The sequence below is a fragment of the Hypomesus nipponensis genome, chromosome 14 (assembly GCF_054491055.1).
Source record: "Hypomesus nipponensis isolate SF chromosome 14, ASM5449105v1, whole genome shotgun sequence".
In the NCBI taxonomy this organism is placed as follows: Eukaryota; Metazoa; Chordata; class Actinopteri; order Osmeriformes; family Osmeridae; genus Hypomesus; species Hypomesus nipponensis.
Genome location: NC_140374.1, coordinates 21,472,501 through 21,487,854, shown reverse-complemented (window position 1 = coordinate 21,487,854; position 15,354 = coordinate 21,472,501). Strand labels below are relative to the sequence as shown.

General features: G+C 50.3%; 1 protein-coding gene across 1 annotated transcript in view; it reads left to right on the top strand.

Annotated features, from left to right (window-relative positions):
* agbl1 (AGBL carboxypeptidase 1) overlaps positions 1-15,354 on the top strand; it is a 51,906-nt gene that overhangs the window by 22,646 nt on the left and 13,906 nt on the right. Inside the window, 9 exon segments of the mRNA XM_084673193.1 lie at positions 1,729-1,954; positions 2,283-2,586; positions 6,209-6,292; positions 6,490-6,576; positions 6,814-6,962; positions 7,904-7,991; positions 8,476-8,608; positions 8,699-8,852; positions 13,050-13,230. Coding sequence (XP_084529319.1) covers positions 1,729-1,954; positions 2,283-2,586; positions 6,209-6,292; positions 6,490-6,576; positions 6,814-6,962; positions 7,904-7,991; positions 8,476-8,608; positions 8,699-8,852; positions 13,050-13,230 — 1,406 coding nt within the window.

Below are 15,354 nucleotides of genomic sequence, written 5' to 3'. Positions count from 1 at the left end.
GGATGGAGCAGGGGTACAATCTGCTGTTGTGATTCCAGCTGTTGGATTTGATTTCAGTGAAGCTAAGATGTAGCCTAGCTACTGTAGGTTAGCTGCTTTAATGCAAGTGAATATGTAGCCATGCTAGGCTGGCTGCAGAAGGTGAACCCAACCCCTATATAATGCCAACAGTCCTCTGGATAAATGCAGTCATTACAGCTTCTCCCTTCCCAATACCTCACTTTTAATTCAAATTAAACCTCAAGATTAAAATTCCCCACTGCCCCCAAAATAATGTGGAGCAGTAATTAAGTCCTGGGGAGCAACTACACAGATACAGTTCTGAGCCCTCCTCCTCCTCTTAACTCCTCCTCCCTCCTTCCTCCTCTCTACTCCTCTTCCCAGCTCCACCTCACTGCTCCTTCCTCCTCCTCACTGCTCCTTCCTCCTCCTCACTGCTCCTCCTCCCTGCTCCTTCCTCCTCCTCACTGCTCCTTCCTCCTCCTCACTGCTCCTCCTCCTCACTGCTCCTCCTCCCTGCTCCTTCCTCCTCCTCACTGCTCCTCCTCCCTGCTCCTTCCTCCTCCTCACTGCTCCTCCTCCCTGCTCCTTCCTCCTCCTCACTGCTCCTCCTCCCTGCTCCTTCCTCCTCCTCCTCCTCTCTACTCCTCCTCACTGCTCCTCCTCCTTCCTCCCCCTCCTCCTCTCTACTCTTCCTCCCTGCTCCTCCTCCTTCCTCCTCCTCCTCCTCTCTACTCCTCCTCACTGCTCCTCCTCCTTCCTCCTCCTCCTCCTCTCTACTCCTCTTCCCAGCTCCTGTCTTGTTATTATTACAGGAGTGTACTTCCTGTCTTGTTATTATTACAGGAGTACACTTCCTGTCTTGTTAGGGAAAGAAAGTCTGGTTTTGTTTAATCACAACCAAACACTTAATAGCTCTGCATGAACAGTAGAAGCTCCCCCTCCACACACACACACACCACACACACACACAGGAGCACACACACTATACACACACACATGCACAGAGGAGCACTCACAGGAAGTGCAAGCTTTCTCTTCTGGTTTTAAGTGGGTTAAATTATTATTCATAGGTGCTAAATTGATATTCAGATCTTGCGAAGCTGTCAATAGGAGTGTGATACTGAGCTGTTATAAAGAGGCATCATCTGTTTTTAATATGAAAGGGCTAAGGACTCTCTCTCAGCCAGACTCTCTCCCTCTCTGTGTCTTTATATCTGTATCACTCTCTGTCTCACACACTCAGTGTGGCTGTTGGATTTTAATCCTGTTATGATGCTCTCATTATTGTTTTATGTGAGGGAGAGATGGTGTGGGAAGAGTATAGCATGGTTTGATGTGGGGGCGTTTGATTTGATCTGTGTTATGTAGTCTATGACTATATAAAACTCTCTCTCTCTCTCTCTCTCTCTCTCTCTCTCTATCTCTCTCTCTCTCTCTCTCTCTCTCTTTCTCACACACACACATGCACACACTCTCTTGCACACACACATCCTCTCTCTCTCTCTCTCTCTCTCTCTCTCTCTCAAACACACACTTGCACTTATTATTTCAACAGGGAAAAAATTGAAGAAGCATGTTTTCAAATGTTTTTAATACCCTATCCCTTTATGTGTGATGAGGGCTCTCTCTACGCCTCATCCCTCCCTGTCTCCCTAGCACTAACCCTCATCCCTCCCTGTCTCCCTAGCACTAACCCTCATCCCTCCCTCATCCCTCTCCATCCAGGAGCTGGAGTCTGGCTCCGAGGCGGATGAGAGCTCAGACGAAGAGGTTCTGCTTCACCTCGACCAAAGACACGGAGGAGTAGGAGGTTCCTCTCTCAGTCTCTCCAGTTCCTCCTCTGGTTCTCCAGTGGAACCCCAGGGCAGAGCCAGCCCAGAGGAGGAGGGAGAGGCCGGCCCAAAACAGGACGAGGACCAGCATCAGGACCAGCATCAGGACCAGGACCATGGTCAGTACCTGGGCCGTCTCCTTTCAGATGGTGTCGGATTTTGGATTGATTAATTTTTGACACGTTTTTATTTACATTTATTCATTATTGAGGTGTGCGATACACTTGATTGTCAAGACTAAGGTTTCACATAAGAATGGTTCAGATCCCTTACAGTTAAGATGATATGACCTTTACGTTTTTGGTTATTGTAAATCCATCTGACTTTATAAGGTTGTCTCTAACTCCAAAGGTCCACAACATTGTCTTATTTAAATAGACGATGTACGTACTGTAAACCCTTTTGCCCTCCATCCTCCCATCCTTCTTTCCTTCAATCTGTCCACAGAGCGCCAACGCCCCCTGGAGGCTAGGGACTTCCACAGCCGTCTGCTGGAGGGTCGGGGGTCTGTGGGGTCGGGGAGGCCGGGGCCCCCGGGGGGCCCAGGGGGGCCGGGGGGCAGCGTGGTGGAGCATCTCCTGGAGCGTCATGGCGCCTGCATCCCTCATCATGACCCTCGTCTGTACTCAGCTGCTGCCGCCCTCACCAAGTCCATCCCAGGGTTCACTGTCCTGGCCTTCCCAGACTACTGGGGCCATCTGCCCCCCCCCGGGCCAGAGCCCATGGCCCCTCGCAGGCCCAGAGTACAGAGGTGGGTCTCTCTGTCTCTCTCTCCCTCCCTCTCTGTCTGTCTCTCCCACCCTCTCTCTCCCTCTCTCTCTGTCTCTCTCTCTCTCTCTCTCTCTCTCTCTCTCTCTCCCTCCCTCCTTCCCTTCTCCCCCCTCTCTCTCTCTCCCCCTCCCTCCCTCCCTCCTTCTCTTCTCCCTCCCTCCCTCCCTCCCTCCCACCCTCCCTCCCTCCCTCCCTCCCTCCCTCCCTCCCTCCCTCCCTCCCTCCTTCCCTCCCCCCTCTCTCTCTCTGTCTCTCTCTCTGTCTCTCTCTCTCTCGCTCTCTCTCTGTCTCTCTCTCTCTCTCTGTCTCTGTCTCTGTCTCTCTCTGTCTCTGTCTCTGTCTCTGTCTCTGTCTCTCTCTCTCTCTCTCTCTCTCTCTCTCTGAGAGGTGTGGGGTGGGGAACATGGTTGTGTTCAATCCCTCCCTGGGGCCACGACTGCCAGATGAATAGGTGTGTTTTACGTTAAGCTTCACTGGGGCAGTGATGCCAATCATAGCTTTCGATTAGAGCCAGCTAAGAGACTATTCAATTGTGGCGTCAGGGTGGGGGGCAGGAGGGTCGCTTTGGTTGGGTGGGGGGTAGTGGTGGGGGGTCTGTCTGTCTCAGTATGATGCCACCCATTACCTATTATACACCTGTGCCCCTCTATTTAGATCAAAGCCGTCCAAGCATGAGTTTACAGAGCTCATGCTTGGAATGTTCAAATTGCCAAAGCAACAGCAGTTCTATAGTCTCTCTCTCTTCCTCTCTCTTACCCCCTCCCCCTCCCTCTCTCGGCCCCTCTCTCCCTCCCTCTCTCGGCCCCTCTCTCCCTCCCTCTCTCGGCCACTCTCTCCCTCCCTCTCTCGGCCCCTCTCCCCCTCCCTCTCTCGGCCCCTCTCTCCCTGCAAAGAGCTTGTCTATTGTCACAAGTGTTACAGTTGAAATAGCAGACGTTCTGTGACTGCACAATTGATTAAACGTCGGCGTCTGTGTTCGAAGACCAGAAGTCTGGATGCATCTTTCTAAAAGTGATTGTCAGGGCGGTTCTGGAGATGGATAGCTGACAGTGTGAAAAGTCACAGCTCTGTTACCCTGGCCACGTTCATAACGACCTCTCTCTGGGGATCCGCTCAGACGAACCCTGCAGACTGGAGGGGGGAGGGGTGGATTGCCCATGTGTGTCAATTTGAGAGAGCAACAATGAGGGTGAGAGAGAGGCAGAAGGAGGGGGAGAGAGAGGCAGGAGGAGGGAGAGAGGCAGGAGGAGGGGGAGAGAGGCAGGAGGAGGGGGAGAGAGAGGCAGGAGGAGGGGGAGAGAGAGGCAGAAGGAGGGGGAGAGAGGCAGGAGGAGGGGAGAGAGAGGCAGAAGGAGGGGGAGAGAGAGGCAGAAGGAGGGGGAGAGAGAGGCAGAAGGAGGGGGAGAGAGAGGCATAAGGAGGGGGAGAGAGGCAGGAGGAGGGGAGAGAGAGGCAGAAGGAGGGGGAGAGAGAGGCAGAAGGAGGGGGAGAGAGGCAGGAGGAGGGGAGAGAGAGGCAGAAGGAGGGGGAGAGAGAGGCAGAAGGAGAGGGAGAGAGAGGCAGAAGGAGGGGAGAGAGAGGCAGAAGGAGGGGGAGAGAGAGGCAGAAGGAGGGGGAGAGAGAGGCAGAAGGAGGGTGAGGATGGGGTGGATGAAAGAAAGTAGAAGTATGAAGACAGAAGTAGTAAGAGAGAGGGAGATGGACATAATTAAAGGAGAACGACAAAGAGAGGGCGATTAGGAGGAGAGAGATTGTGAGAGAGAGAGAGTGAAGGAGAGACAAGGAGGGAGAGAGTGGACTTGATTGGACAGGATGGTACATCCATAAACTTCAACTGATCCAGAATTCATCTGCCCACATTATAACTCGCACCCCCTCTATCCACCACATCACTCCTGTCCTGCAACGGCTCCACTGGCTCCCGGTTCAGTTCCTTATACAATTCAAGATCCTCCTGTTTACATTCAGGGCCATCCACAACCTCACCTCCCGTATATGTATGATCTGCTCCAGGGTCCCACTACCTCCCGCTCCCTCAGATCCTCTTCCTCCACACACCTGTCTGTCCCCTCTGCCTGTCTCACCACCATGAGGAGTAGAGCATTCAGCCCCTCTGCTCCCTGTCTCACCACCATGGGGAGTAGTGCATTCAGCCCCTCTGCTCCCTGTCTCACCACCATGGGGAGTAGAGCATTCAGCCCCTCTGCTCCCCGTCTCTGGAACTACCACCACAACTAAGAAATATTGACTCATTCCCCCATTTCAAATCGGAACTCCAAACCCATCTGTTCAAAATGACACATTCCATTTGATGTCAATGAAGCTGCCTGCTTCTGTTGTTTTTAATTTTGTTGTATTCTTTGTTTTTTCAGTTTTTAAAAGTGTTTTATATCCTGTACGGTGTTCTTGAGTGCTGAGAAAGGCGCCTTTAAATAAAATGTATTATTATTATTATACATAGTTACATGGTAGTTAATGTAACTTTAACGTAAAGTGTTGCTATGTAGTTACATGGCAGTTAATGCAACCTCAATGTAAAGTGTTGCCCTAATTCCTTTTGAACTGCTGTCCTGTTAAATATCCACGGTCCGGTCTGACAGCTGGTCTAAAGCTCCTTTCTCAGGGAAACTTTTCAAGGTGCTGAAGGCGAGATTGTGTTTAATAGACTTTTATTTCTGTCATTTCACAGTTCATTGTGTCTCTTCAGTGGGGAGATAAGTCCGCCTTGCCTCTAGTTTCCATCCCTCACGCATGCACACATCTTATTTTAAAACCTTAAGTGCTTGACATTTAAGTTACAATTTTCCAGGTCACGTTGTTGTTTTTTAGTCCAGTTTTCCCCAATGGAATAGATTGTAATTTTTGCAGTTTTACCAAAAGTAAAAGGAAAGGAAATTGCCATAAGTTTTAAGTGTGATTTTCAAAGTGTCCTCTCCAATTCCCTTGCTGTCTTCTCTCCTCACATTCAGCAGTTCGTTCTGGAGAGGAGTAGAGGGAAGGGAAGGCTGGAGAGAGGGGAGGAGGAGAGGGAAGGGGAGGCTGGAGAGAGGAGAGGAGGAGGAGAGGGAAGGCTGGAGAGAGGAGAGGAGGAGGAGAGGGAAGGGAAGGCTGGAGAGAGGACAGGAGGAGGAGAGGGAAGGCTGGAGAGAGGACAGGAGGAGTAGAGGGAATGGAAAGCTAGAGAGAGGAGAGGAGGAGGAGAAGGAAGGGGAGGCTGGAGAGAAGAGAGGAGGAGGAGAGGGAAGGGAAGGCCGGAGAGAGGTGAGAAGGAGGAGAGGGGAAGGCTGGGGAGAGGAGAAGAGGAGGATAGGGAAGGGAAGGCTGGAAAGAGGTGAAAGAGAGAGCGATAACCACAGCAATCTTCCGGCTTCTGAGAGGATATCCAGGAAATGTCCCTCTGCTTAGTGCAGAGAGAGAGATGGAGAGAGAGAGGAATCAACAAAAACAACGATGAGAGAGACTGCAAACTCATTCATGCCAATAAATTATTATTATATTGTATATGACTATTCGTAAACATACCCAGCCTAGCCCATGATTTGCTCCAGGCCTGTCCTCCAGTGAGGTCTCTTGACAGGAGTCCTAACTTCCTGTCCTGACAGGAGGAAGGTGTTTGAGGACATCCAGCGTCTGCTGTACCCAGAGGACATCCTGAACAGAGAGGTGTTCGACCTGGAAGACCCCAGGTAGGTACTCACACACATACACACACACACACACACACACACATACACGAACATCTGTATCTTTGACTTGACAAATGACTTCTGTCCCTCTCTCTCTCTGTCTGTTTCTCTCTCCCTCTCCCTCTATCTCTCTCTTTTCCTCTCTCTATGCCACTCTATGCCTCTCTATGTCTCTCTCTCTCTCTCTCTCTTTCCAGTCCTCAGTATCCGGAGTGTTCTAACTCTCTGCGTTTCTTCTCCAAGTTTGAGAGCGGGAATCTGAGGAAGGCTGTTCAGGTCCGCAGGTACACCTCAGATTACATATTTTGGTCTACGTGGTCTGGAACACCACAACATGCCTGCTGCTGCTGCTCTTTCAGTTCCAACTACATCACACACATTATGAAATATACTGACATATCTTACCGGTTCTTCTCCCACTGAATGCTGACTCTGTATATACCTCCTTTTGTGCTCCTCTTCCTCCTCATCTATGCTCTCTTCCTCCCCATCTCTCCTCCTCCCCTCCTCCCCTTCCTCAGTCATGAATATGATCTGATTCTGAACGCTGATGCCAACTGCAGCCAGCACCACCAGTGGTTTTACTTTGAGGTGAGCGGCATGGCTGCCAACGTGCCCTATCGCTTCAACGTCATCAACTGCGAGAAGGGGAACAGTCAGTTCAACTACGGTGAGCTTAAACAGCCGCTGAGGAAACAGTCAGTAAACAGCTGAGGGGAACAGACGGTAACAGGTGTAGGTCCTTTATTCATTCCCAAGCTTCAGAAGCCAGTAAGTGGCTGCTGAACAGCCAGTTAGCTGCTAAGGGGAAAAGCGAGGTAGAGGTTTATAGAGAGTGAGAGGAGAAGAGATGGAGGTCTATGGAGAGGACAAGAAGGGGAGGTGGGAAAGATGAAAAGCACAGAGAGGAGGACCCTTGTGCACAAGCACTGTGATGGATGATTGTCTCATTAGATATGATAGGCCTGGAGGACCCCCTGTAGAGTACTAACACACACACACACACACACACACACACACACACGCACACACACACACACACACACACACACACACGCACACACACATGGACACCGTTTCAAGCATCCAGCTCTGCATGGTGTCCTTCTAAGAATCTCCCACTGAGCTAAACCCCCACTGGTCTCTTTGTGCCTCTGTGATGTCTGCCTGTCTGTCTGTCTGTCTGTCTTCCTGCCTGTCTGTCTGTCTGTCTGTCTGTCTGTCTGTCTTCCTGCCTGCATGCCTGTCTGTCTGTCTGTCTGTCTGTCTGTCTGTCTGTCTGTCTGTCTGTCTTCCTGCCTGTCTGTCTGTCTGTCTGTCTGTCTGTCTGTCTGTCTGTCTTCCTGCCTGCATGCCTGTCTGTCTGTCTGTCTGTCTGTCTGTCTGTCTGTCTGTCTATCTGTCTGTCTTCCTGCCTGCCTGCCTGCCTGCCTGCCTGCCTGCCTGCCTGCCTGTCTTCCTGTCAGCCTGTCTGCCTGCCTGTCTGTCTGTCTGTCTGCCTGTCTGGGGATGCAGCGTGTACTTACACAGCACTGCACTGTTCTGTACTGGCCTGTCTTGTACTGTTCTGTACTAGGTAGTAATGAACCAACCCTTGTCCATGATTCCCAGGGATGCAGCCTGTTCTGTATTCTGTCAGAGAAGCTCTGGAAGGACGACCTCACTGGGTCAGGACAGGCTCTGAGATCTGCTACTACAGGTGAGACTAGACCAGGTGAGACTAGACCAGGTGGGACTAGACCAGGTGGAACTAGACCAGGTGGGCCTAGACCAGGTGGGCCTAGACCAGGTGAGACTACACCAGGTGGGCCTAGACCAGGTGAGACTAGACCAGGTGGGCCTAGACCAGGTGGGACTAGACCAGGTGGGCCTAGACCAGGTGGGACTAGACCAGGTGAGACTAGACCAGGTGGGACTAGACCAGGTGGGACTAGACCAACTGAGATTGACAAAGTGAGACTAGAACTGGTGATCTGAGACTGGATTTACTCTGATTCTTTTCATATTCCGTGAACAATATTCAATAACATGTTTAATTAAACTAACTGGGTATAGTTCACTGGAAGATCAGTTTAGAGCAGAACCCCACCCACCCAGCCCCCCCCCGTATGTCAGTTTGGATAAAGCATCTGCTGAAGGCACACATTATTATCATCGTAAAATGTTGTGTTTAATGTGTGCAGGAACCACTTCTGCCCCAGTGGAGGTCGTAAGAAGGAGGCCCTCTACACTCTGACCTTCACTGTGACCTTCAAGCACAGTGATGATGTGTGTTACCTGGCCTACCACTATCCCTACACCTACTCTGCCCTGCAGGTACTACATACTGGGTGTGTGTGTTTGCTTCTGAAGCAGAGCCCTGTGCATCCTGCTGACTGTGTCCCGTGCTTGCTGTCTGGGTTCCAGGCCCACCTCCAGGAGCTTCAGAGGAGCGTGGACCCCCGGAGCATCTTCCTCAGGACCCAGACCATGTGTTCCAGCCTGGGGGGCAACCCCTGTCCACTGGTCACCATCACAGCCTGCCCAGCCTCTCGCTCCTGGAGGGACATGCACCAGCTACGTAAGAGAGAGGGGTGGAGGGGAGGGAGGGGGGGAGGGGGGGAGGGAGGGTAGGGTGAAGCAAGAGGGAGAGAGGGAGGGAGGGTGGGGGGAAGAGAGAGAGGGGATGGAGGGGGGGGAGGGGGGAGGGAGGGTAGGGTGAAGCAAGAGGGAGAGAGGGAGGGAGGGGGGAGAGGGAGAGGAGGGGGGTAGAGGGAGAGGGAGGGGGGATGGAGGGGGGGGAGGGGGGAGGGAGGGAGGGGAGGGGGGAGGGAGGGAGGGGGGGGGAAGAGAGAGGGAGGATGGAGGGAGGAGGGGAGGGGATGTTCACTCATCTCAATATGTCCCAACCTACTTTTTCCATCTACAATACAGATTTACAAATTGAGAAAAGCTTGATACCCCCATGGTTGAGGTCAATAGAGGCCGGTGATTGGACAGCCTGATTGACAGACAAACTCTCAAGCCTGTTGTGGGCGTGGCCTGAGCTGAGCTTGGCTCACATTAGCATAAACACTCAATGCACACAAAGAAGCCAAAGAGAGTAAACAATATTTATTGCCGGGCAGAAGTCAATAAGCATTCTGTTTAATCATTAAACTCTTGTTTGCTTGATGAGTCCTCATATAGGATGAAATGGTTGGCTGCAGAGCTCCAAGCTTTGATATGAACAAATATGTTCATGATAATCATAGTATAATCTATGTGCTCTGTTTAAACAGAGTTGTGTGAAAGCTATGATGCCATTTACCTGATGTGACGTGTTTAACAGGCTGCGGCTGCATGGCAGAATACTCTGACTGCTGAATGAGCCTGGGGGAGGTTGGGATGAACACTGTTCTCTTTCAACGTGCCCACCCTCTACCCCAGCCTCTACCCTTGCCTCTACCCAGCCTTTACCCCAGCCTCTACCCCAGCCTTTACCCCAGCCTCTACCCTAGCCTCTACCCCACCCTCTACCCTAGCCTCTTACCCAGCCTCTACTCCAGCCTCTTACCCAGCCTCTACCCCAGCCCCTACTCCAGCCTCTTACCCAGCCTCTTACCCAACATCTAATCCAGCCTCTTACCCAGCCTTTACTCCGGCCTCTTACCCAGCCTCTACTCCAGCCTCTTACCCAGCCTCTTACCCAGCCTCTACCTAGCCTCTTACCCAGCCTGTACTCCAGCCTCTTACCCAGCCTCTTACCCAGCCTCTTACCCAGCCTCTAGTCCAGGCTCTACCCCAGGCTCTACTCCAGCCTCTATCCCAGCTCAAGTCCACATCAGCCTCTACCCCTGACCATCACCCAAGCCTCCATCCCCAGCCTCTCCTTCAGCCTCACCCCATCACCTCAGCCTCTTCTAACACACCCCATTAGTTAGATGTGCCGGTCTAGCTACATTAGGTCACTGTAATGACTTAGGCATCACAAGACTGGCTCCATCTCCTCCATCACCCTGAGAGTACACACACACACGCACACACATTTAGACACAGCCCACAGGGTCCTATGTTGGAGACTCATGACAGTGTTTTGTTGTGGAGTCTATATGTTTTCCCTCTTTACTTCCCACCACCGTGACTGATGGAATGTCCAGTGGAATATTCTAGAAGGTGAAAGAAAAGCTCTGACTTTAATACAGTTAGAGACATTCATGTTAACAATTCTGTTGTCTCTGATTTAGAGTAGAAAAGAGTAGAGTGTACTGAAGCAGGGTAGAGTAGATCATGGTAGAGTATGGCAGAGCAGAAAAATAGTTGAAACAATTGGAGATAAGATGAGAATGAAAGGAAGAAGGAGTGTTTCCGTAGACGAGTCTCAGATGAACGAGTGTTTCCGTAGACAAGTCTCAGATTAACGAGTGTTTCCATAGACGAGTCCCACCAGGCCCTTCTTCAGTAATCTCAATCCCTGGAGGACGCCTTCTAGCTGTGCCCCCTTCTAGCTGTGCCCCCTTCCAGCTGTGCCCCCTCCTAGTTGTGCCTCTGGACCAGACTGGCTGCTACAGCACCCAGCTCCTCATCAGTTGCAGTGGAACATTTTTAATTCATGAAATTATAGACAGGGAAATTACTTTTTCTTTTTTTTTCATAATCTTTGCAGGGCAAATGTGTCGTGTGATTATAAATGGGCAGAAATATTTGTACTAATTAAATGTGATTTGCATACACAGGCAGATAGACAGATTGGTAGTAATGGCTCAGGGCTTCGTTTGTGCTTGCGTGCATGTGTGTGTGTGTGCCTGTGTGTGTGTGTGTGTGTGTGTGTGTGTGTGTGTGTGTAAGCTGGAGATTTAGTCTTACTCTTAGCTGTCTGCCTGCCTATCTATTGTGTCTGTCTGTCTGTCTGTCTGTCTGTCTGTTTGCCTGCCTGCCTGCCTGCCTGCCTGCCTGCCTGCCTGCCTGTGTAACTGTGTATATAGTATGTATTATAGAAAGACCACTGGCAGTGTCATACCCATACATGTGCACACACACACACATAGATACAAGCCTACACACACAGGGATGCACACTGGGTATGTTCCACGCAGCAGCAGTGTAGGAGGGAAGGCAGGAAGACATTGTTGGCATACAGATGAACTATCAACAACCCCAGTGGAAACAAAGCCTGTCAGTAGAGTCATACACACACAACTGTGGGTGTGCTGAAGGGGGCGAGAGTGCATGTGAATCAAGGAGACAGAGAGAGAGAGAGAGAGACAGAGAGAGAGAGAGAGAGAGAGAGAGAGAGAGAGAGTCCCATGACTCCAGTGTACAGAGTACCAGGCTTCTGATGGGATAACCATCCCTTTCATTCAATCTTCTGGACTCGTGTCTCTCCTTTCTGTCTCCCTCTTTTTCCTCTTTCTCATCCTGCCTCTCCTCCTGTTCTCTCCTCCTCCTGCTCTCTCCTCCTCCTGTTCTCTCCTCCTCCTGTTCTCTCCTCCTCCTGTTCTCTCCTCCTCCTGTTCTCTCCTCCTCCTGCTCTCTCCTCCTCCTGCTCTCTCCTCCTCCTGCTCTCTCCTTCTCCTGCTCTCTCCTCCTCCTGCTCTCTCCTCCTCCTGCTCTCTCCTCCTCCTGCTCTCTCCACCTCCTGCTCTCTCCTCCTCCTGCTCTCTCCTCCTCCTGCTCTCTCCTCCTCCTGCTCTCTCCTCCTCCTGCTCTCTCCTCCTGCTCTCTCCTCCTCCTGCTCTCTCCACCTCCTGCTCTCTCCTTCTCCTGCTCTCTACTCCTTCTACCTCCCACACATTTATTTCCGATTTAGTCTCCAACATCAAATAAATCTCACACTCTTCATCGCTTGTCAGAGCTATCAAAGGTCTTTCTATTTTCCGGTAATATGTTTTCTATTCCGTCTTTGATTTCCTCTCCGTCATCATTGTGGTTTTTCTGTCCAATCTTTCATCATCATCAACAAAAGGGCACCTACCTTGCTGGGTTCCAGATGTTTCGATAAAGACCAACATTTGAGATGCATCTCATTTTTTCTTTTGTGAAATTAATAAAACAAATGAAAATCATAAAAGAAAATAAACAAACCAGTTATGTATTTATATGGTGTGTTGTAAACTGGATACTGGTGTGGTATGCTTCATGTGCATACCTGCAGAAGGCCAGCCAATCAGTTTTGGTCCTGGTTTTATGGCTCTGGCCTGACCAGAAGATACTGGGTTCAGTTTGGGAATTTATTGCACTAGTGAAATGCCTATTTTAATGAAATACTTTTGTGATCTTGCAATAGGGGCAGGTCTCAAAAGTATATCCTGTTGTGTGGAAAGATACCACTGGAGGATCTGGAATGTTCCATGGTTCCATGGTTCCATGGTTCCATGGTTCCATGGTTCCATGGTTCCATTCCTTAGTGCAGCTCAACATGGCGTTTAGACTTATTTCTTGCGAGCCGCTCATCTAAACACCTTCGCTCACACTCAACACTGCACATCCTTGGTTCCTGAGCAATACACCTGCCGAAGATTTCTTCCTTTATTGTTCGTGGCTTCAGAAATCAGATCATCTCCCAGATGAACAGAAGCACAAACACAAGCTGAAGAGAGAGAGAGAGAGCTGTTCTTTTCCAGCTGTGGTATGTTTCTTTAGGTACGGCTTCAGGTTGAGTTCCGTACGGGAATATTTCACTTCTCCTGCTAGTCTGAGCCGCTTCCCCTGCTGTGTGCTGGTGGTGTTCATGTCTCCTGGCTCCAGATAGTAAGGCTTTCATCTTTTTTTTCTCTCTATTCTCACTCCGCTTCCCCAGGTAACCGGCCCTGCGTGGTGCTGACGGGGCGTGTTCACCCAGGTGAGAGCAATGCCAGCTGGGTGATGAAGGGCACACTGGAGTACCTGTGCTCAGCAGACCCTGTGGCAGAGAGCCTGAGGCAGGCCTTCGTCTTCAAGATCATCCCCATGCTCAACCCAGACGGGGTCATCAACGGGAAGTGAGTCACAATCTCCCTCTCCTCCAGCCCACCACCCCAACCCCCAGGAACTTTCTTTCGGGTGCCTTATGCATAATAATACAGATGGCATACAACAAATGGTGGGTGGGACATAGCCCTTAAAAATGGAAATTGCGATTCGATGTGATGAAAAGGTCAGTAATGATTTGATAGTATTTCCAGGCCCTGGAAGAAGAAGAAGTAGGAGTCAGATCAGAGCTTTAATGTCCTCTTTCTGTCCCTACAACCATGACACATAGAACAAGAAACATTAATGTAAACTTTAACATTTTGAAGTGAGGAAAGGTTGCACCAGGGTGTACATATGCCATGGTAAGTGAATGCTCAGTCAATGTTTGCTGAGACATGCATGTCATGTAAGAATGAGATGAGAGAAAGACAGTTAGAGGAGACCGTTTCAGACCGACTCTAAAGTGGGGGAGAGAGGGGGAGAGAGGAACGAGAGAGAGAGACAGAGAGAGAGAGAGAGAGAGACAGAGAGAGAGAGAGAGAGAGAGAGAGAGAGAGAGAGAGAGGGGGAGGGGGGGGAGAGAGGGAGAGAGAGAGACAGAGAGAGAGAGAGAGAGAGAGAGAGAGAGAGAGAGAGAGAGAGAGAGAGAGGGGAGGGGGGGGAGAGAGGGAGAGAGAGAGAGAGAGACAGAGAGAGAGAGAGAGAGAGAGAGAGAGAGGGGGGGGAGAGGGAGAGAGAGTGAGGGAGAAAGGGGAGAGGGAGAGAGGGGGGAGAGGGGGGAGAGGAAGGGGGTGTAAGGGATAGAGGGAGAGAGAGAGGGGTGTGTGAGGGAGAGGGAGAGAGAGAGAGGGAAGGGGTGTGAGGGAGAGAGGGAGAGAGGGAGAGAGGGAGAGAGGGAGAGAGAGGGATAAGTAGAGATATAGAAGGGCATGAAACCCAGTGTGCTTCTGGCTCTCCAGTGTTAAACTGTAAAGGTATTTGGTACAGTTCCAATTTCCCTTTGCCCAAGATTTTACACTCTACATTTTATTGATCTAACTGGTGCTTTTATCTAAAGTGACATACAAATAGTGCATGCAGAAAGTGCAGCAGTACAAAGATCAGAAGAGCACAGTTCTGATAACAGTATTTCTGTGTTCACAGTCAAGGAACACTCTGTATTCAGCAGGCTCTGTGCAGAGTAACCCCATCTCAGCTATCAGACACAGGAGGAAAAACTGTTACATCCTCAAACAGGAAGACTAGACCAAACATCAGTCAACATTATTCTTCACACATCTTTGATATTTGATTATTTGTGTCATCATTTGATCCGTTCTCTTAATCACCCCTGAAATGTCATCTGTTTTCTCTCTGGGATGACTCCTCACATGGCTTGATATTGTTCAGAACTTAATTAGCAATTTAAGTCTATTATAATTATAGTTTCACAGCAGTATGCCTTGCTGCCCTGATAAAACGTGTTCCTGTCACTAATAAGTCATTTTAAGAAAACATGTTCTGTTTCACGTTAAAGCTCCTAGAGACAGAGGTTCGAAACCCTAAATATTATTATCCAGTTTTTCTGAGAACTGTAAAATCCTGTCTGCCAACCAGGCCTGTTAGTCACACACACAAACACACCCACAAAAACACACACACACACACAGTTAGTGTAGACCCACAGCTGGGCTCTGGGCTTTGAAGTTCTGCGTTGAGTTTGGATTGGCAAGGAAGACTTCATTAGTTTGAGTCACAGTTTAAATCAGCTCTGTCTGTCTGTCTGTCTGTCTGTCTGTCTGTCTCTCTCTCTCTCTCTCTCTCTCTCTCTCTCTCTCTCTCTCTCTCTCTCTCTCTCTCTCTCTCTCTCTCTCTCCCTTCCCTTCCTCTCATCATTGGGCAGCTGTAGAGCCTGGGGTTATTGGCTGCACGGGTGTGGAATGGTAATTGGCGGCGGTCGGCTTGTGACATTTTGTTCAAACATCGCAGGTGTTAAATCCCATCAGCTAAACAGGAACTCCCAGTCCTCTGTTCTGTCATATCAATATAAAACCACCCATGCACCACCAGCATGAGAGTGACACAGGGAGAGAGAGAGACACAGGAGAGGGAGGGAGGGAGGGAGACACAGGAGAGGGAGGGAGGGAGGGAGGGAGGGAGGGAGGGAGGGAGGG